Genomic DNA, 23730 nt, shown 5'->3' with positions numbered 1-23730 from the left:
CACAGAGAGAAGTTTCTGTCATTAAAAGAAAGAGATGGCATAAGAAAATGCAGAAAAGGTTATTTTGTCTGAGAATCATGTAGAGAATTCGTATGAGATTGACGACTGTTGGTCTACTGCTATTGTATATGGGATGCTCCCCTTCTACATCAATGAAATATTATCTTACAAGAAGATGTATAGAAATATGTTTCAATTACTAAGAGAAGCATAATATTCATGAATCATGATCACAAATTAAGATCGAAACAGAGAGAAAGGGTTAATGAAGCATCCACAAAGAGAAAAAGACATCAATATCTAAATGATATTTCTAGGTCTTTAGTATACTGCTTGTGTACGGGGATTTCCCCAACATATCAAAAATGATTCTATGATGATTTGGGAACTACTAAATGGATTAGATACAGACGTTATTTCATCGATTTCTCAAACTTACCAACCCTAATGTTGTCAATACTTCATAGCCCACACTTTACCTACATTTAGCAAAGCAAACCCAGCATCGCTAAACTTGTCAAGGCAGTACCACGAGCAGACATTTTTAATCCTATTTCTGCAGTTAATCATAACATGGCAGCATTATTCACAAAGACCTATATTCTCTAGCACTCCCATGTTTGCTCCATATAGAACTACTATGCCTCAAATCCATGTTTGCTCCGTGTGGAGGAAAATAATACAATAATAAAATGTTAAAATCGGACAAAAAATTCATGCTAATAATGTATAAGTACATCACTAGTTATTTAACATTTCACCAGGCAGGTCAAATGTCAACTTCCAACAACCGCTCGAAATTAAATAGCATCCTCTTACAAGAACCAATATAGAGTAGAATCTCCCTCTTTGCTATATAAAGTGACATTTTTAACAGCATATGCTGAAGGGGGGACAATCTGTCTGCTACATTACTCAACCGCTAAAGGTTGTAAAACTACTAACAAGCTAGTTGCAAAAAACAGTCAAAATGGATTACAGCTCTTCATCCCTGAATATGAAATTGAAAGTCATTATAAATATCAAATTCAATATTGACATGATACTCGCATCAAGAAAGACAATTAGAACACAGAAAAGCATGCCCCGATTCTAAACATCATTAAAGACTAGAAGTGAAAAAGATTAGAGCTTTAAATAAAATAACATATCTTTGATTAACATAGAAGAGACAGCTCCTCACAGCAGGTCGGTATTTGAACTACGGATTCCTTCAAAATCAAAGTTGATAACAAAATAAATACCAAAAGTAAAACAGGAGACCCAAGAAAGAGTCTGAGGGCAATGCCTGCTGAAGACTTCAGGATAGAAGGAATCAGCTGAAGCTTAGGTGATGCCCTGTTGAATACTCCAGGTTAGTAGGAGTGTGGTATCAGAAAAACTCCTAATTGATTATTCTTATGCTCTTATCTTGCTTCTCTTACTCTTTGCCGGCCCATCTTTCAGTTTTTTCCCAACCTCACTAGTCTTCTTATTCTTCTTTCCATCTTTCAAAGACAATTTACTCTTCTTCTGTTTCTCAGCACTTATCAACTTCTTGGCCTTCTTCTCTCCATTCAACTCACTCAGAACATCACCACGCTTCTCAGCATTTTTCAACTTTTTGGCTTTCTTCTCAGCATCCTTCTCAGTTTTCCTCTTCTTTTCTTTCTCAACTCCATCATCCTCGATATCTTCATCACTGTTGTCCTCTTCAGCATCATTGCCAACATTTTCTGCGATATTACCAACATCAATATTTCACCCTATACAATCATCACTCTCCAATTCATCTACACCAGTGTCAAAGTCCATATACCTAACTTCATGAATCCTCCCTTTATTCTTCTTCCCCTTCTTATTCCCTGACCCCTGATCAGCTTTCTTTTCACTCTCCTTAACCTCAACCAAACCACCACTCACTTCTTCTTCGGCTTGTTTCTCCTTAAACCCCTCAATCTTGAGCTTGATATCAGGCAAAGCTTGATACAAAGGCAATGCAAGAGAATCAGAAAGCCTCAAGTGCAAGCTCCTCACACCGTCCCATTTCTTGGGAACCACCTGAACAACACCCTTTATTGCTTCCAACACATTTTCCACAATCTGCTCACTCTCCATTGAACCCTTACCAACCCTCATCACACAACAACTCCCAGTCCTCAAGTAAAACAACCCGGACCCACAAGCCCTCTCCACTTGCTCCTTCCAATTCTTGTGTGTCAAATCCAATGGCAAAGGCAGCTTCTTTTTCTTGAAAAATTGCTTCCCTAAAAGATTAGGAAGCAAATGGACAATCCTCCTATCGACCAAGAAAAGGTCGTAAGAATCACAAAGCTTTCTTTTTGCCTCAAAGGGTTTGTAGTTAGTTTTAAGCTTCGAGAGCTTAATGACTTTACTGATGGGTATGTTTTGGGATTTGATGATCTTTTTCGCGGCGTCCGAAGTGAGTTTGGAATTGGGTCTGTCGTCGATGATGAGGCAGAGCTCGGAGGAGGAAGGATCGTGAATAGGGTTAGGGAAAGGGATTCTGAAAGCGTTGGTACGAGGCTTTGGTGGGATTTTCTTGAGAGTGAGGTTGAGGTAGATGAAGTCGTCTTGTGGGAGCAGTTGGGCTTTCTGGATTTTGGACTGGGATTCTTTCCATTTGAGGAGGGCGCTCACTGCCTTCTCTATGGTGGCACGGCCGACCTTGGCGGCGGAGGGTGGTGGAAACTCCATTGGGGTTTTCGGGGTGAGGATGAAGAGGACTGGAGAGGAGACGATGCTGGGTTTAGGGTTTTTAGGTCAAGCAGACTCGGTGGGTTTCGTTTAAAGACTATGTATATTATTCTTTTTAAAAATAAAAACTTTTGCAAATTATAATATCGCTTCACAAGTGGAAGTAAAAGTTTTTTTTATCCCCACCCTACCCAAACCCCCTTCTTTTTTTTTTTCCTCCATCATAGAATAAGTTAGACTGTTAGAGTAAACCAAGCTTCCCTGATGTAGAAGAACTACTGAAAATGTAAATCAAACGTTAGACTACTTAATTCAAAATGATCTAAAATTGACCGAAAATGGTAGTGTAAGTTCTAAAGTTAACCAAAAATAATAGCATAAATTCTCCTTTTCTTATGATTCAGAAGCGCATAAATTATATTTATAAAAATTTAAAATAAGAATAAAAAATTAACAGTAGCCTCAAAAGGGGCTATTTGTACACTTCAGGCTACATTGAAAACACACGGACGGAGTGCACAAATAGCCTATTTTAAGGGGACTATTAAAGACATTCAGTTCTTGAAAACTATTTAAAGTTTGACTAAATAATTTAATAATTTGTGTGAACACGGTATACGGTTGCTAATTTAGGGCAATTTCAGCTATAATTTGTTCCTTTGATACTGTAGTTCTTTTTTTCAAGTGAAATTTTCTTTTTTTACTTCTGTTTTCTTTAGAAGTTCTGTTAGGTTTGGCCTTAAGAAAATTTTACTTCAATAAGGTTATTTTCATCATAAAGTTCTTAATTTATATGGTTTACAGAATCCTACAATTAAAATAGTAACGTAATGACCTTGTTATTAAATTTGTCAAATGGCAACGAGACTCTACGTTTTTTTTTAGACATTCTATAAACAAGCATAGAATCTATATCTATATATCTATATATAAATATAAAGGAGGGTCGTTGGCAAGGTGATGTGGCACCTTTTTATATTCAACAATTATATTTATCTTTTATCTCCTATTTTTGACATTTTTACCTTCTTCCTTTTCATTCATTTATTGCATTTAAAAAAACGGTATTAAAGAAGAAACAACTGTTGCTTCAAAAGTTGCTTCGGTTCTTTTACTGGACATGCCAATAGTTGCCTCAAATCAAAGCTCAAGATAAAATAGACGTCCCGTCCTCAAATCTCTCCTCTACGCCGGACAAAACTGTACTCCACCCAAAATATAAGACAAGACAAAATCAACAAGGAAAATTCGGAGCCATTGGTGGTGGACTTCCAATTCTGATTCGGTGTCCAAATCAGCGACCACCAATGTTATTGCTTCGAAGGACTCAAACGCTTCATGAATAAGAGATTTTCTTGCTTCCTATACCTTAATTTATATTCTTACACTATTGTATACGGTCAAAACCGATTTCGATTTTCGTATGATTAGTCAAGATTGGAACATAATGAACTGAAAGTCATTTTCATAATATCGAGATGAGATCTGAATCCATGTTATCAAGCTCAAATTTTTGGGATCGATCAAATACCGAGCTCGAAGTCATTACCGAGCTCGGGTCCAAATCGAACTATGAAGTGAAGCGGTGTCATCGAGCTTAAGAGCCAGAGACCGATCAATATCAAGCCCGATTCGATACCGAGCCCCGAGTCAATATCGAGCTCGAGTCAATATCGAGCTCGAGTTAATATCGAGCTCTAAATCTGGAAATCGACCAATACCAAATCCGACCAAGATCGAGCCAAGAGACAAGAGTCGTTACAGCCGCACTAAGGGAGAGAATCTCTGTGGGAATTAGGGAAAAGCTAATCTATCATAGGATCCCCACTATGTATTTTTAATTATATTTAAAGTAGGATTCCTCCACTATAAGAAGGATAGCTATTATTTTTGTAAAGACATCCAACATTAAGGCATTCATACACTCTCATATTATTGATATTCACAGAGAAAAACATATTGATATTCATATAGAGATTATCCTTTTGTGGGTTTTGTATATTGATTCGTCTTGCTGGTTCATAAACTGTTTTTCACTCAGTTTGGTTTGTATTTCATTCTCCATACAGTCAATACTCAATATATTTCTACTTACGTTCTGATTTGTGCCAAGTTATACCATGTATCCTTAGAACTACGTACAAATTCAACTATATCCGTTTTTCGAGTAAACAGTTTGGCGCCCACCTTGGGGCTAAGGATAACAGTGGTTATTTGGTACGAATCTCTGCAAAACACACTATTTTACACTTGCTCTTGAAAATATCTTTGATTTCATGTTGAAAACGACGAATTCTCAATTAATGGCCTTACCCATCGATAACGAAGTTGGCCTTCAAGATGAGAACAACAACTTAACCCCCGAGGGTGGAAGGCCACTCGTCGATCCCGTTGGAGCTCGGGTCGAAGAACCAATAGACGTTAATTCACATGCGGCCATCTAGGCGAACCAACATTCTGACCCTGAAAATAGCATTCATGGTGGAACTCGGTCTGCAGCTCGAAATACCCAAAACGCTGAGGAAAACAGAATCAGCTTGCGTATGATTTTCGAGATGTTGCAAACTCAACAAGTAGAAATATCCCAGTTGCAAAGCCAAACCCAAACACCGATCAGACTCGAGCCCAGTCCACCCCAAGAAGTCACCCACAAAACTGGGCCAGCTATAGTAAGGTCAAATGAGCAAGAATCGGGGACTAATCCCGAAATTGTTAAGATGTTCGAAGAACTGACAAAACGAATATAGTCAGGAGAAAGGAGGATCGAAGAAAACGACAAAAAAATGGAAACGTATAACTCCAGGGTTGATCAGATCCCAGGGGCACCGCCGATATTGAAGGGTTTAGATTCCAAAAATATTGTACAAAAGCCTTTCCCCCGAGCGCGGCTCCTAAACCAATCCCAAAGAAGTTTCACATACCCGAAATTCCTAAATATAATGGAACGACCGACCCCAACGAGCATGTCACTTCTTACACATGTGCCATTAAAGGGAACGATCTAAAGGACGATGAGATCGAATCTGTATTATTGAAAAAATTCGGTGAAACCCTTTCAAATAGAGCAATGATATGGTATCATAATTTACCGTCTAACTCTATCGATTCTTTTGCTATGCTTGTAGATTCTTTCGTAAAAGCACACGCCGGAGCCATAAAGGTCGAGACCAGGAAGTCCGACCTTTTCAAGGTAAGGCGGAAGGACAACAAGATGCTAAGAGAGTTCGTATCTCGTCTCCAAACAGAACAAATGGATCTACCACCGGTCACTGACGATTGGGTTGTACAAGCTTTCACTCAAGGACTGAACGAGCAGAGCTCGATGGCTTCACGAAAGTTGAAGAGGAATTTGATCGAGTACCCGGCTATTACTTGGACCGATGTACAAAATCGATATCAATCGAAGATCAGAGTTGAAGACGACCAGTTGGGGTCTAGGTTTGTTATTAAAAGGGATATCGACCGAGAACTAAGGTCAAACAAGGATCGATATCGGTCGTATAACCGAGATCGTAGGGGTAGCGAACCTTCACGTAACCTCGTACAAGGCGAAAGGAGAAATGATCGAGGCCAAGGGTCTCGGGGACTGATAAACAGTAATGGGTTCGACAGGCATACCGGACCTAAGGAAGCACCACGGTTATTAGAATATAACTTCAGCATCGATGCATCCGCCATTGTGTAGGCTATCAGACGCATCAAAGATACTAAATGGCCTCGACCTCTGCAGACCGATCATGCCCAGAGGAATCCCAATCAAATGTGCGCATATCATGGCACTCATGGCCACAGAACGGAAGATTGCAGGCAACTGAGAGAGGAGGTAGCCCAGTTATTAAATAAAGGGCACCTTCGAGAATTTTTAAGTGACAGGGCCAAAAAGGATTTGAAAAACAGGGATTTCAGTAGACAAAACGAACAAGAAGATCCACAACACATCATCCACATGATCATGGGTGGGATCGATACCCCCTAGGGGCCGGTACTTAAACGCGCTAAGATGACGATTGTAAGAGAAAAGCGATCCCGGACTCAAGATTACACTCCTGAAGGAACCTTGTCCTTTAATAACGAAGACGCGGAAGGAATCATGCAACCACATAACGATGCAATGGTAATATCTGTACTTATGAATAAAACTTAAGTTAAACGTGTGTTAATTGATCCAGGTATTTCGACCAACATCATTCGATCGAGGGTCGTGGAGAAACTCGGTCTACAGGACCAGGTCGTGCCCGCAACCTTGGTACTAAACAGATTCAATATGGCATGTGAAACTACTAAGGGCGAAATAATCCTGCCGGTTAACGTGGCCGGGACCATCCAAGAAATTAAGTTCCACGTGATCGAAGGCGATATGAGATACAACGCCCTGTTCAGAAGACCGTGGATCCACAATATGAGGGTTGTACCCTCGACCCTCCACCAGGTTTTGAAGTTCCCAACATCGGAGGGAGTCAAAACGGTCTACGGGGAGCAACCGACCGCAAAAGAAATATTTGTCGTCGATGAAGTGATTCCGATATCATCATTATCATCAGCAAAAGGATCGGGTTCGAAGGAGGAACGTAATACCAAATAGCAATCACAAATGTCAGCTTCGACCCAATTAGAGAATCAGAAGACTAACGAAGATGATGAACATGGGGTCCCTCGATCCTTCGTGGTCCCCGATGATTCCGACGCTACCCAATCAACGATCGAAGAACTGGAGCAAGTCATACTAGTCGAATATCTGACCGAACGAAAGGTATACCTGGGCACGGGGTTAGATCCCGAGCTCAGGAGAAAGCTTATTCAATTTCTTATAGCTAACATAGACTGTTTCGCTTGGTCCCATCTTGACATGACAGAGATCCCACTGAGAATCACCACTCATAAGCTAAGCTTGGACCCAAAATTCCACCCGGTAAAACAAAAAAGAAGGCCCCAGTCTGAGGTCAAATATGCCTTCATCAAAGACGAGGTAACCAAACTTCTTAAAATAGGATCCATTCGGGAAGTAAAATACCCCGAATGGCTAGCAAATGTGGTAGTAGTCCCTAAAAAGGGGAACAAACTTAGAATATGCATAGATTATAAAGACCTGAATAAAGCATGCCCTAAGGATTCTTTTCCTTTGCATAATATTGATCGTATGATCGATGCCACGGCCGGCCATGAGACTCTCAGTTTTCTCGATGCCTATTCCGGGTACAACCAAATACAGATGAACCCGGAGGATCAGGAAAAGACATCATTTATCACTAAGTACGGGACTTGCTGTTATAATATAATGCCATTCGGCCTAAAAAATGCTGGTGCAACTTATCAACGCCTAGTAAACAGAATATTCGAAAAGCAAATAGGAAAATCAATGGAGGTTTATATTGATGACATGTTAATTAAATCCCTACGAGCAGAGGACCATTTAAAGCATTTGCAGGAACTTTCGACATACTAAGGGAATACAATATGAAGCTCAACCCCGAAAAATGTGCATTCGGGGTCGGCTCGGGCAAGTTTCTCGGTTTCATGTTGTCCAATCGAGGAATCGAGATTAACCCCGATAAAATCAAAGTAATCGAGTACATCACAGTGGTAGATAATGTAAAGGCTGTACAAAGGCTAACAGGACGGATAGCCGCCCTGAGACGATTCATTTCGAGATCCTCAGATAGGAGCCACCGATTATTCTCTCTGCTTAAAAAGAAAAGCAATTTTGCCTGGACTCCGGAATGTTAGCAGGCTTTGGAAGAGCTAAAATGGTATTTATCGAGCCCTCCGTTGCTTCATACCCCGAAGGCCGACGAACAGCTTTATCTATATCTAGCTGTCTCGGAGATAGTGGTAAGTGGAGTCCAAATTCGAGAAGAACGAGATACGCAATTCCCTATTTATTATGTCAGTCGAACTTTAGGTGAGGCCGAAACTAGATACCCACACTTAGAAAAATTAGCGCTTGCTTTAATAAGTGCCTCTAGAAAACTAAAACCATATTTCCAGTACCATCTGATACATGTTGTAACAACTTATCCTCTATGAAATATTTTACACAAACCTGAGCTTTCAGGTTAATTGGCCAAATGGGCCATGATCGGTGGGTACGACATCGAGTATCGACCTCGAACCGCTATCAAATCTCAAATCTTAGCGGACTTCGTGGCTGACTTCACGCCGACTTTCGTACCCGAGATTGAAAAAGAATTACTGATAAAATCGGGTACCTCTTCGGGAGTCTGGACCCTTTTTACGGACGGTGCCTCAAACGTAAAGGGGTCAGGACGGGGCATCGTACTAAAATCGCCCACAAGTAATGTAGTTAGACAATCTATTAAAACTACAAAATTGACTAACAATGAGGCCGAGTATGAGGCTGTGATTGCAGGTCTCGAACTATCTAGAAATTTGGGAGCCGAGGTCGTAGAGGCTAAATGTGATTCCCTCCTCGTGGTAAATCAAGTCAATGGGGCTTTTGAAGTCCTGGAAGATCAAATGCAGAGGTACTTGGATAAATTGCAAGTGACTCTACATCGATTTAAGGAATGGACTTTGCAACAAGTACTTCGAGAGCAGAACAGTGAGGCCGTCGCTCTTGCAAATTTAGGGTCGTCGGTCGAGGATGACGAACTCAACTCGGGGACTGTCGTACAACTCATGAAATCAGTAATCGAAACAGGTCATGTCGAGATAAACTCCACAAATCTAACCTGGGATTGGAGAAAAAAATATATAGAGTACTTTAAGAACGGGAAGCTGCCATCAAATCCAAAAGAATCGAGGGCTCTGCGCACAAAAGCAGCTCGGTTCACCTTGTCCAATGACGGAACATTGTTTAGAAGGACGTTCGATGGCCCATTGGCAATATGTTTGGGACCGGGGGATACCAACTACATCCTACGTGAGATTCACGAGGGCACTTATGGGAATTATTCCGATGCCGATTCGGTGGTCCACAAAATAATCAGAGCAGGATATTATTGGATCGATATGGAAAAAGATGCACAAGAGTTCGTTCGAAAATGCGACAAATGTCAAAGACATGCGCCCACGACTCATCAACCCGAGGAACTTCTCCACTCGATCTTATCTCCATGGCCTTTCATAAAATAGGGGATGGACATCGTCGGCCCCCTCCCATCGGCCCCAGGTAAGGCTCAGTTTATTTTGTTTATAACTGATTATTTCTCTAAATGGGTTGAAGCACAGGCTTTCGAGAAAGTCAGAGAAAAGAAAGTAATAGACTTTATTTGGGACCACATCATATGTCGGTTCGGGATGCCATCCAAAATTGTATGTGATAATGGAAAGCAATTCATCGGCAGTAAAGTAACTAAATTTCTTAAGGACCACAAAATCAAAAGGATCCTATCAATACCTTATCATCCCAGTGGGAACGGACAGGCCGAATCGACCAACAAAACTATCATCCAAAATCTTAAGAAAAGATTAACCAACGCTAAAGGAAAATGGAAAGAAATACTACCCGAAGTCCTATGGGCGTACCGCACAACATCAAAATCCAGTACCGTAGCAATACCATACTCGCTGGGTTTATGGAGCCGAAGCTCTTATCCCGATTGAGGTTGGAGAACCTAGCGTCAGATTCCGGTATGCGACAAATGAGTCGAATAAAGAGACAATGAACACGAGCCTAGAATTATTGGACGAAAAACGAGAAGCAGCTCTCGTTCGATTAGCCACCCAAAAACAGCGGATCGAAAGGTATTATAATCGAAGAACCAATCTTCGATATTATAAAATCGGGGACTTAGTACAAAGGAAAGTCACCCTCAACACCCGAAATTCAAATGAAGGAAAACTGGGTCCGAACTGGGAAGGACCGTATCAGGTTCTCGAAATCATCGGAAAAGGATCCTACAAGCTCGGTGTAATAAACGGCAAACAACTACCAAGCAATTGGAACGTGTCACACCTAAAATGATACTACTGTTAAGGTACAACCCTCCCATGTTCATTTATATTTCGAAATTAACCCTTGCAGGTGTTCGACCAGAAACGGGGATGGAGTATTCAACTCGAAGCCTTTAGGCCTGAAAGCATGCGTTGCACTCTTTTTTTCTTAGACCGATTTTGTCCCAAATGGGTTTTTGGTAAGGTTTTTTATGAGGCAACCATTGATCGTGCTAACTTAGAGCAATTCAACAGTATCCGAGGCCTCCTTACAATCAACCTCGAATACTGGGGGGCATTACCCTCAAGTATAACAAAACAAATTCGATTATCAAGTTCGATGCAAGGAAGTTACTTCATGACAACAGGGTTTCGATAGGAAAAATTGTAAAAGTCAAATGGTCAAAACGAACCATGCTCGTGTAGTTTGCTCAATCCCAGTCACAAAACATGAACACATGTATAATGACATAAAGAGAAATTTCTTCTTTACCGATATCTCATATCTCAGAATCCATCCTCTATTTCGTGATCTATTATGCAAACAAGCCTAAGGGCCACTCTTACTTCGAGTTCGAGCGAACATTCACTCGACTATTAAGCCTAAGGGCAACTTTTACTTCGAGTTCGAGCAATCACTCACTCGACCACCAAGCCTACGGGCTACATTACTTCGAGTTCGAGCAAACACTCACTCGACTATTAAGCCTAAGGGCTATATCACTTCGAGTTTGAGCAATCACTCACTCGACCACTAAGCCTACGAGCTACATTACTTCGAATTCGAGCAAACACTCACTCGACTATTAAACCTAAAGGCTACTCTTACTTTGAGCTCGAGCAATCACCCACTCAACCACCAAGCCTAAGGGCTACATTACTTCGAGATCGAGCAAACACTCACTCGACTATTAAGCCTAAGGGCTACATCACTTCGAGTTCGAGCAATCACTCACTCGACCATTAAGCCTACATGCTACATTACTTCAAGTTCGAGCAAATACTCACTCGACTATTAAGCCTAAGAGCTACTCTTACTTTGAGTTCGAGCAATCACTCACTCGACCACCAAGCCTACGGGCTACATTACTTCGAGTTTGAGCAAACACTCACTCGACTATTAAGCCTAAGGGCTACTCTTACTTCGAGTTCGAGCAAAACTCTTACTCGACCACCAAGCCTATGGGCTACATTACTTCGAGTTCGAGAAAACACTCACTCGACTATTAAGCCTAAGGACTACATCACTTCGAGTTCGAGCAATCACTCACTCGACCACTAAGCCTACGGGCTACATTACTTCGAGTTCGAGCAAACACTCACTCGGCTATTAAGCCTAAGGGCTACTCTTACTCTGAGTTCGAGCAAAACTCTCACTCGACCATAAAGCCTACGAGCTGTATTACTTCGAGTTCGAGCAAACATTTACTCGACTATTAAGCCTAAGGGCTACTCTTACTTCGAACTCGAGCAAACACTTACTCGCTTATAAAGACTACAAGGTCCGACCTCGATCAAATTGCCTAAAGCTTCGAACTTATGAAAACTTTCATAAAGCATGAACGAAACAAAATCTTCACAAGGTAGAGAATAAGACAAAGACAAGTCGGGAAAGGAAAAAGATCTTTATATATATATAAGAGTATTTACAAGGTCCGATCAGGACCCTACACAAAAAGATCAAAATGGAAAAAACCCTAAGTTTCCTAATTATCTCTGGGGGCAGTCTCTTCTCCATCGGGCTCCTCCTCGCTCTCAGACCCACTCTTGCTCTCATCATCATCATCATCATCATCAGAAGCTAGGGTTCCAACATCGACTTCAGGTTCTTTAGCCTTTAGTATCTCTTCGATAAGATCAAAACCTCGAGCATGGATCTCCTTGAGGATTTCCTTCCGAGATTGGCATTTGGCGAGTTCAACAACCTAATGTGCTCGAGTTTAAGCAGTCTCGGCTGCCTCTCTCGCTTGTACTTGGGCGACTTCAGCATCGCCCCGATAGACGGCCATGATTGCATCCGCCTCGACCTTTGCTTTCTCGACCTTGGCAAATTCGGAAGCTAACTGAGCTTCAAGATCCTTTATTTTTCTTGCTTGAGCCGAGCTCCTCTTCTTTATGCCTTGAAGTTGAATTTTGACCGATTATAATTGAGCTCGAGCGGTCTCTTTTTTTGCAGCAAGACGGTCCATACCTTCTTTCCATCCAAAGGACTCCGTCTTTATCGTGTCGACCTCCTCATGAAACTGCTCGATCCTCTCGATCTTCTGCTGCTAATGTGAGATTGAAATGTTAGCCACCGTTCCCAAGTCGAGCCCATGGGCTTTTAAAATTTTCATTACCTGCTCGATCAGGTCTGTCTGATCTTCGTGAGCCTTGGCCAACTCGGCTCGAAGATCTTTGATCTCTTCCTCTTGTTGCCCACTAAGAAGTTTGAGGGCATTTCTCTCCTCCGAAAGCCTCAGAAGTTGGCCTCACATCGGCTCAGCTCTGCCCGAGACTTGGAAAACTCCTCTTGATAAAGAGCTAAAGCCTATACGAAAAAGAGAAAAAGTTAGGCAGAAAATGGAAAATATGATATCAACAAAGGGAATCGAGACTTACCCGATTCAGGGCTCGTTGTACCTCGAAGAAAAGACCCGACGCATCACTCAGGCTGGCAGCATCCTCGATACCGGTAAATAAATCACGAAAGGGGTCCTCTCCCTCATGGGCCCCGTCTACCTCGAGGGTCCCCAAAGCTCGAGCTTCCCGAATTGCCCATTCGGAAAAAGCAGGGAGAGTAGGCAAGTCTCCGATTACTATTTCCCCAAGTGAGTCGCTTGGGGCATTCTCCTCAGTTCGAAGAGCTTCGGGGCCGGCCCCTTCAGATATACCCACCGTTTGTAGACTTCGATGGGAGGCATTCTTGATCTCCAACGACTCGGGGACTTTGTCCGAGTCCTTCTCCGATATCCCCTCAGTTCGATATGGAGCCTCATCGACCCAGATGCCTTTGGGGCATCGATGGTTTTCTTCACATGGGCCACCAGTATAGACCCATCATTTTCTTCTTCATCTTCATCTTCATCCCTTAGACGCCAAACTGATTCTTCAGTCAAAGGGATGATATTCTTCCTCGGCTTACGAGCCGTCCTTGTCTTAAGTTTTGGATCCTCGGAAGTAGATGATAACAACACGATAGGGGTCCAAGAATTACTAAAAAAATCAAGAAACATGCGGAAGCTAAAAGAAAATAAAGAAACAAAAAAACAACGAAAAATTAAAGATAGATTGAATTCAAGAAAGAGTTTCTTGAATTCAAGAAGTCTATTCTTGAAGTTGAATCCTAACAACAACAATTAGCTAACAAAGAACTAATTGCCTTTGGTAGAGAATTAAAAACAAGAGATAGATTGTGAAACCCGACCCTTTAGAATAACAAGAACAACAATAAGCCTAAACTTATTACCTTTCTTGAATACCTAGAAGTGATCTAAGATTTCGAAAGAGTTTAATATTACCACCTTAAGTTGAGTCTTGAAGGTTGAAGAATAAATCCAAGAGTAGCCACACACAAGAGTGCAAGAAAAATCTCACAATTTTTATTGATATTGGTCTATAATAATCTCAAAATCTAAAAACAAAGAATATACCCCTTTATATAGAGAGGGGGTCACGAAATTCCTACCTAAAAATAAGGAAATAAAGTCCTAAACTACTTTGGACAACAAGTCCAAATACCTTAGGAAAAGGAAAAATACTAGGAAACAAAAACCAAGTCAATCTTGGAAAGTAACTCCAACAATCTTAGGAAAAGGAAAACATAACCTTAACTACCTAGGAAAGCAATAAATCTAGTACCAAAATATATGGAAATAAGTTAAAACCAATCTTGGATAGGATCTTGAAAATCTTGGAGGCAACTTGCAAGCAACTTGGCACCAACTTGTACCCAACTTCTATCACGCTTATTGAACCTTTTTTGGGAAGCAAGTAAGTACTTTTTATGTTATAAAAACTTGGCTTCATGTAGGACTTATTGGGCTGCAAGTTTGGACATATTTTTAGGTGCCAAATAGGTCCAATAATGGCCTGATCTGGACCTTCTTCAGAGGATGTCTCTTGGGATCTAATCCACATTTTCTTGGACATGAATTTGGACCATAAAATAATTATAATACCTAGACAACTCATATCCTTTATCCTTGAGCTCTCCATCCCAATTAACAACTTCTTTATTTGTACTTGAAGTCTAATGACCTTATTTTGCAACTCTTTAGCTTGACATTTTGTTAAAGGCCCTCTTTGAGATTCCAAAGCTTCATTCTTGTCCTTGAATAGATTTGAGCTTCCTAGGATGCTATCAGTAGAGGCCCTTTTTCTCTTGTTGTCCTTCGCCGGTTTTGGAACCGGGGCCGAAGTCTCTTCCTCGCCAGACGAGGGCCTCATGACCGCATCTTTGCCCCGACCTACATACAAGAAAATTGGTTAAGTATAAAAAAGATATTTTGTTCGAATCATCGAAGACATGGGAAAAAGGCTTACCATGAGTTTTAGCCTCCTATCGGCTTTTTGATAAGTCGCTCCGCGAGTGCTCGGCATATGTGGAGGTCAAAGCCAGGTCCCGTACCCAGCTCTCAAGGTTAGGAATAACACCGGGCATCCAAGTAACCGCTACATCACGAAAAATGATATCGGTGAGAAAGAAACGAAGGAGCAAAATAATAGGAGCTAACAGTAGAATTATACTTACGCTTCATGTTCCATTTCTCGGGAAATGGCATCTTCTCGGCCGGGATTAGGTCGGAAGTCTTCACTCGAACGAACCTACCCATCCAGCATCGGTCCTTGTCCTCGTCTATGCTCGAGAACAACACTTTGTTAGCCCGGCGCTAGAGTTTTATTAACTCACCTCGATAGAGGTGGGGGCTGTACAATCTAATGAGGTGGTCGAGGGTGAAAGGCATCCCCTCGACTTTGTTCACAAAGAAGCGGATCAGAATAACGATCCGCCAAAAAGAAGGATGGATTTGGCCTAGGATTATTTGGTATTGGCGGCAAAAATCGATGACAACTGGGTCGAGTGGGCCCAACGTGAAAGGGTAAGTATAAATACTTAAAAACCCTTTCACATGAGTAGTAATATCTTCTTCGGGAGCCGGGATTATCACTTCCTTGTTCTCCCAGTTGCAATCTTTCCTTAACTGTTTAAGATGTCCCTCGGTTATCGAGCACATATACCTCGATACTGGCTCGCATCGACCGGGAACCGGCGAGGCTTTGTCAATCTTAAAATCAGAGGTAAGAACACACCTCCGGGAACACACTCCTCAGGTCGTGGCTCCACCGGTGTTTTATCGCCAGCGGGCCGCGAAGAAGAAGCTTTTTCTTTTTGAGGAACGGTTTTTGAGGTTTTCGCCATTTGGATTTGATGATTGAAGATAGAGGAAGATGACAAGATTTGGTGTGCTGAAGAGGGATTTTACAGTGAAAATCACATATTTACAGATGAAGAGCTCAGAAAATGTGAAAAAGAACTTAGAAGATTTGGAAATTGTAGATGTAAAAGTAAAAAATGGTAAAAAGAGGAGCTATTTATAGGGTTGGCAATGACGGTTCAATATGAGCAATGGCCGACCATCGTCTGACACGCATTTAATACCTTGGTAACTAAACCGACGGGACATCTATCACGTACGTCATGGTCGGGCTAGATGCAAACGTCAGTGTATATCTAGTCATAACGTTGGAAAATCATGTCGTTTCTTGCCACATTCTTCTCGAGAAACGAGGGGACTATCTGTGTACGGTCAAAATCGGTTTTGACCTGCGTATGATTAGTCAAGATTGGAACATAATGAACCGAAGGTCATCTTCATAATATCGAGATGAGATCTGAATCCAGGTTACCAAGCTCAAATTTTTGGGCCCGATCAAATACCGAGCTCGAAGTCATTACCGAGCTCGGGTCCAAATCGAACTATGAAGTGAAGCGGTGTCATCGAGCTTAAGAGCCAGAGACCGACCAATATCAAGCCCGATTCGATACCGAGCCCCGAGTCAATATCGAGCTCGAGTTAATATCGAGCTCTAAATCTGGAAATCGACCAATACCAAATCCGACCAAGATCGAGCCAAGAGACAAGAGCCGTTACAGCTGCACTAAGGGAGAGAATCTCGGCGGGAATTAGGGAAAAGCTAATCTATCATGGGATTCCCACTATGTATTTTTAATTATATCTAAAGTAGGATTCCTCCACTATAAGAAGGATAACTATTATTTATGTACAAACATCCAATATTAAGGCATTCGTATAGAAAAACATATTGATATTCATATAGAGGTTATCCTTTTTTGGGTTTTGTATATTGATTCGTCTTGCTTGTTCATAAACTGTTTTCCATTCAGTTTAGTTTGTATTTTATTCGTTATACAGTCAATACTCAATATATTTTTACTTACTTTTCGATTTGTGCCAAGTTATACCACGTATCCTTAGAACTACGTATAAATTCAACTCTATCCGTTTTTCGGATAAATAAGTATTACACTTGGTTAATTGTGTTTTACTTTGTTCTCGTACGCTTGATTTTCCACACAGTTATATGGATACAATTGAAAATGAAGAAGCTGTTGTCTTCGTTCACGCTTGATTTTCCTCACATACAGTTATAACTTAAATACAACTGAAAATGCAGAAGCTATTTTCATGTATGCTTTTCTTTTTTTCCAGTCTGATGGTATCTCTAAACTATGGCTTACTTGAAAACAGTACTATGGGAATTTACGTTTATTGCAAGCACTGTCTTTAGGTATCATTGATTCCTATAGTTATTGTTGCCAATCCTTTATTTAGTTCATTTGAACATAACATATATATTACAAGTTGTATCAAATGTTTTTTTCCATCATTTCTATCTGGTTGTTAAAACCAATATGCATAGATGGATATGTTTTTGGAGATCAATATCGGCAAATTATACAGTTATTCGAGGAGTTGAAAGACATAAATTAGCTTTGATAAAGTCAGTCCTTTAATTGTTCTGTACCTATTTGATTGTAATGCTACATGTTTCTTTATGCTCTTCCCCGATTTTGTTATGATTAGGTAAATTATCCTAATCCATTTCGAAAATAATTTTTTTCAAATGTAGTTTCTTTCTGCACGCTTTTTACACGTGTTACTGCTTGGATTAAGATGGAATCTGAAAAGGCTAACCTGACATGCTAAATTTTTCTTAATATTAGTGTCGATTCTTCTATTCCTAACTGTTTGTTTTTATTCTCTAATTAATTTGAATAATATTTATTCATGTCAACACACTCTTAACATTCATTAGATAATATGGTTTAATGTAATACATAGAGTTCGTTGCTTTGATAATTTGGATTGGCCGACCAAGTAATTATTTGCAATCAAGTTTACAACCAACTAACCAAGTAATTGTTAACAAAGAACTAGAAAAATATATGTGATTATTCTTTTTGGATTTATTTTTCTATTTTATTTTGTTCAAGGTGTATCATTCTCTTATATATTATTTTCCGTATGTGTCACTTTATATATTTGTTTCTTAATTTTTGTTGGCATTTTAGATTAACTTTTTTTTTGGTTTTGTTTTGTTTTAGTTTTAGATTAACTACTAGAGTGTTATAACATAGGTGTTTGAACTAATTATGTATAGTATATATTATCTCAAACCGCGCAAAGCGCGGGTTAATTCGCTAGTAATAAATAAAGAAAGACTAACAATTAATCAACTTTGGTAAGGAAATGATTTATATGAGGCAAAATTTTAAGTGATTTTAAAGTCCTAAATTTTAGAAAATTTTTTATAGTTAAAATAAGGAAAGTCTAATAACTAAAATTTTAATCGATTTTAAAGTCCTAAATATTAGATAAATAATTAAAATGACTATTTTGACTAGTGAGAAATTTATTTTTAAAGGATAAAAAAGGGGAACGATATTTCACTAAGGGCATTCATGCTTTTAATATAACTAGTTTTAGTGTACATGCGTTGCACATGTGTATAGTGTCTATCAATTAAACATATTTGCATCGACGTTAAAATAAAATACAATATTTATTTAAATGATAAAAATAATTTTCTCATAGTAATTGTATTAAATATCTTTTGAATATGCATAGATGATGAATTTAGTTAAATTAGTTGTACGTTATTTTATAATAATACATATCTTTTAATATGATTTACAAATAGGTTAAAGTCTATCTCACCTGACATCTCTTTATGAATACATTTTGGCTTCTACTATTTCATTCTTATTTATTAAAGTTTCTATTTAACCAATTTAATTCTTAATACTGCAATTGATTTTATTTTATATATTGATTTCCTTTATTGTCGATGGTCTTTTTGGGAAAAATAATTTATGTACTCTAAAATTTGTGTAAACTTGAAAAATAATTTTACCTATATGATGAATTTAGAAATGAATAAAATTAGATTATCTTTCTAGGTAGTTAATTTAAATTCTGGAAAAAAGGTCAATTCAAATACTTAATTATCTTTTTTAATCACTAATAGAAATAATTTTTTTGAGGATTTAAATTATTATTATTATTAGCTCATAAGATAAAAATAAATATTTAATTACAACTATATATTTATCCACAAAAATTCTTTTTTCAAATGATAAAAAAATTGAACTTTTGCACTTTATGTTTATCGTAGCGTTAAATGACTTTGTCAATCACTTTTCTCTCTCTCTCTTTCTCTTGCTATTATTAAATATTTTCATAATTATTTTTTCTAATTAAGTTTTAAAATCTATATTAATATTTATATCTAAGTAAATTATTGATTGAAGAATAAATTAATAGCCAATTGACCAATCTCACATAGAATACTCATAACATTTATAGGTTAATTACTGATTTGTTTACATCATAATTGTTAACCTAAAATTTAGCATGATTATACAATTACTTTTGAGCTAAAAAACTTTCAATTGTATAAAATTCATATATAAGGTAAAACATATAAATATTTTGTGTTTTTTAATTATACTTTAATTTTAAAATTCATATAAGATAAAACTTTTATAATTTTGAAGTCCTAAATATAAGGAGATCTTGCTTAATTTAAATAAGGAAAGGAAAGGAAACTTTTATAATTGTGCCGGAATGAAAAGAAGGCGTCCTCTTCAAGAGCGCCGTAAACATAAGGGCCCTCTCTTATGAAACCCTCATAGTCAAAGAGTAGATTCCGGAAGTATGAATGCCCGGGATTAAAATCTATCGGATGTAAAAAAAAATTCTGACCTTTGTTAGTTAAATAAAAAAAGATATTTCTTGCACAATACTTAAGCAAAAATATTCTTTCATTACTTAAAATGCCAAACTCAATAAAGAAATTTTGGCATAGTTACAAAAGAAAAGAAAAATATATACATCAATTATTTTTGCTGCCAGAGCCCGAAGGGAGATAAGAGTCTTCGTTTTCCTTTTCAGGAGAAGGCTGTTCCGCTTCCGGTTCGAGGCCTTCATCCTTGTCTTTTCTTCTTCAGCTTCCTTTTTGGTTTTGGAATACTCGGAGATAGTTTTCGAAGAGTTAGAGGCAACGGGCCGAGCAAGTAGGTTCTCGAGAGCAGTTGTCTCAAATTCACGAGCCTTGGCAATGCAGTCATCCATGTTTGCAATGCCTTCTTTGGCCTCCTCCAAAGTCTTCCTCCTCATGTGATAAATGGTATAGGATTTTCGAAGAGGAAAGAATCTTCTTGGTCTGGAGTTTAGCTCGGAGTTTCTCAATTTTTGATTGGAGCTTCTCATTTTCGGCTTTCACAATACTGATCTTGGAATCAAGTTCAGTATTGATTGTCGCATGAAGCTGGTTCTGCACCATGACCCTTTCGAGCCTTTCTTCCATTTTTGATCTCTTCTCCTCGGAAGCATTAGCCCCTTCGGTTTTCAAGCGTAAGTTTGCTTCCAAGTTGTTGATTTGCTCCATAAAAGCAGACTCACGCTCGACCGTCGCAGTTATGGCATCATGCGGTTCAGCCCACTTGGCATTCGCTTCCTTGAGATCTTCATGTAATTGAGCGGCTTCTTAGCTGTGGGCCATTCTATCTTGCTCGGATTGCTCTAATTAGGCTTCGAGCTCGCCTATTTGAGCAACTTTTGCTTCCAACACCGGGAGGCGCTCGACAAGCTAGTTCTGTTTGGTCAAAAGTTGATTTCGTTCCAAATTAAGTTCCTCTTTATCCAAAATCAACCTTTGCAGGCCCTCGGAAGCAAGAAGGTTAGCCTAAAATGGTTAAAACTAAGGTTATAAAGATAAAGTTTACTAAACAAAACGGGTAGAAAGGAAGGATAGATTGATACCTTAGCCGAACAGTGCATGCTGTTATTTATAAGGCACTCAGCAGAAAGGGAGTCTATTTTTCTCCAATCTTTTTATGTGGCCAGTGACTTCAGATAGTTAGAAACCTCCACCGGCTTGGAAAGTACGTGGCACTCATTCAAAACTGTGAGAATGACACTCCGATTTCCATTAGGGTTTTGAGTGGGTGTCAGGTAAGTGTTCCTAAATTTTCCATGGTCGGGTGACCGTGGGGAAGGAACATCTTCTATATGTTCGGATGGGGCAGGTGGAGAGGTAGTAGCCGGTGTAAAAGGAGAGGCAGTCGCAATTGGCTCAGAAGTTGATGGCGGAGGAATGTCAGGGGTTGAACTCCTTTGACCGGAAGCAATGATGGGGATTCTAAAACGAGATGCAGCATTTTTGGCCAATCCTATTTCCGTGAAGAGTCCTTGAACTTCTTCCGGTTGTGGAGTTTGAAGCTCACCCGACTGAGCTGATGAAAATCTTTTTCTTCTTTGAAGAGGAACTGGTTCATCATCAGTTCCTTCTTTAACAAGGACCACTATGGCTGGTCCGACTGATGTTTCTTTTAAAGTCTTCTCCCGAGTCCCAGCCGAGGAGGGCGTTTTCTCTTTGGTTTCTTGTCTTTGGGCTGGGGAGGAGGCGCCCTCACCGGCAGCAAGGGTGGCTTCAAGAGCTCTCTTCCGGTCTAGGACATTTTTGCAATGCTCTTTGGGCTTCCTCTGGGTCATCGAGAACCTCGGGGGGGGGGAGGGGGGATGAAATTTTCTTTCGGAATACCTATGTATTGCAAAAAAGAGTCAGTAAATTGAGAAAAGTCAAATTGAAAGAAGGAAGAAAGAACTTTTACTTACCATGATTTTTGGCTTTTCAATTAGATCTGGGAGCCATTTCTTTCCAACTTCGAGAGTCTAGTGTAAAAATATCCAAAATTTTCTGCACCCATTGGGCCAGGTTCTTAACCTGTGGTGGTTCCCAATGAGTATCTGAAAGGAAAAAAATACGAAGTTAATGAAGGAGGAAAGTCTTTTCAGAACACGGAAAGAAAAAGATATCCAAAGACTTACGAAAAAAGTTTTACGATTCAAGAATAACAGGTGCTGTTGTTGGGAGAATATCCCTGGTAGCGATGACAATGAACCGTTCCATCCAGCCACGATCGTTGTCATCATCAATACTGGTAAGGAGGCCGTGGTGGCCACATTTGCTGAGCTTTAGCACACCTCCACGGAAGATCTTTGGAGAGCAGAGGTTGTCTAGTGTAAAAATGTCCAATATTTTCTGCACCCATTGGGCCAGGTTCTTAACCTGTGGTGGTTCCCAATGAGTAGCTGAAAAGAGGAAAATACGAAGTTAATGAAGGAGGAAAGTCTTTTCAGAACACAGAAAGAAAAAGATATCCAAAGACTTACGAAAAAGGTTTCACGATTCAGGAATAGCAGGTGCTGTTGTCGGGAGAATATCCCTAGTAGCGATGACAATGAACCATTCCATCCAGCCACGATCGTTGTCATCATCAACACTGGTAAGGAGGCCATGGTGGCAGTGTTTGCTGAGCTTTAGCACACCTCCACGGAAGACCTTCGGAGAGTAGAGGTTGATCATGTGTGCGAGAGTTAGGGTTTCTCCGGTTTTGGAGCACAATTTTCGGAGGCAAGTCACCATACGCCATATTAATGGTCCTACTTGAGTTAAGCAAATTCTATAATGATGATAGAATTCTAAAATTATAGGGTCAATTTCTTTACCCAATCCCAAAGTGAAGGGGTATGTATAGACATACATGAACCCTGGTTTGGAGAAGGTGAAGCGAAGATTTCAATGTCTTTCAAATCACAATCTTTCTTCATGACGGGAATGCTAGCAGGACGTATGGAAGAAGGGTACCTACGAACATGCTAGTGTCTGTCGCTTTTGGGATTAATAGGTTCTTTTTGGACTTGAAGATCTAACTAGGAGTCGAGTTGGAGAGGAATAATGGTATTAACGGTAGGAGGTTCGAATTCAACATCGACCTCCTTTGTTTTGTTCTTCTTAGGGCCTTCACTGAAGAGAAGGCTAGAGTTTTCGAGGACAGCGGCGTTAGAAGACATGTTGGTGGTAAGAAATTTAAGCAGTGAAATTGTAGTGAGAAAGATGAATTTTGCAGTAGGGTTCTAAGGAGATGCAAAGAAGAAGGATTTGTAAAAGTGAAGGGTAAAAGTGATGGGTAGTGGAGAAGTTTATAGATGGCAAAATTCGTGGTCATGATTACCTCAAAAGCTGATAGAAATATTTGTTGAATCACGGGATAACACGTGTTCGGGTCATTAAATGCGAGAAGACGCGTCCTTTCAAGTGTCAGAAATTGTTCAGGAACTTTTCCGCTAAGAAAAGAGGTCTTATCTACTTCCCGGTAACACTAAGTTCTATCACCGGAAAGTAAGGGGACTATCTGTATGGGGTAAAACTGATTAGCGATAGTTGGACGAATGACGAGATGACACGTGGAACTGAAGATAGGTAAGATGTGAGTTAGCAAATAGTTGACACCGGATACAAACATGTGACTGGTGCTGGGTGAGTTACGAAGGCATGGGAACCGATGACAAAGATTTGAAAGAAAGACATCGGTTGGGAAAGACAACATTCAATGAGCATCCGTTACGAAGAATCTCTGTATTAATAGCCAATTGTTATGCAACCATCAATGGTGATTTTATTTTCATTCAAGAGGAGCTTGATTTGGGGATCTTGTCTCCCTATATAAGCTATAAATAGAAGAATTAGTATCCATTATCGGACACGAAAAATCATCTGAACTCAAATGCT

The 23730-nt window shown here is 39.7% G+C and overlaps 1 protein-coding gene across 1 annotated transcript; it reads right to left on the bottom strand.

Annotated features, from left to right (window-relative positions):
* Positions 1 to 1116: 1116 nt before the first annotated feature.
* LOC107765074 (uncharacterized) lies at positions 1117 to 2801 on the bottom strand. The gene has a single exon (XM_016583675.2). The coding sequence runs from the start codon at positions 2695 to 2697 to the stop codon at positions 1741 to 1743; it is 957 nt and encodes a 318-aa protein (XP_016439161.2). The 5' UTR covers positions 2698 to 2801; the 3' UTR covers positions 1117 to 1740.
* Between the last annotated feature and the right edge of the window lie 20929 nt (positions 2802 to 23730).

This window comes from Nicotiana tabacum, chromosome 12 (genome assembly GCF_000715075.1).
Source record: "Nicotiana tabacum cultivar K326 chromosome 12, ASM71507v2, whole genome shotgun sequence".
In the NCBI taxonomy this organism is placed as follows: domain Eukaryota; kingdom Viridiplantae; phylum Streptophyta; class Magnoliopsida; order Solanales; family Solanaceae; genus Nicotiana; species Nicotiana tabacum.
Note: the sequence above shows the minus strand (reverse complement) of the source record. Positions and strands in the feature narration are given on the sequence as shown.

What these genes read in the sequence shown, in the direction of transcription:
- LOC107765074 (XM_016583675.2), bottom strand. Translation starts at nt 2,697, where the DNA reads ATGGAGTTTCCACCACCCTCCGCCGCCAAGGTCGGCCGTGCCACCATA.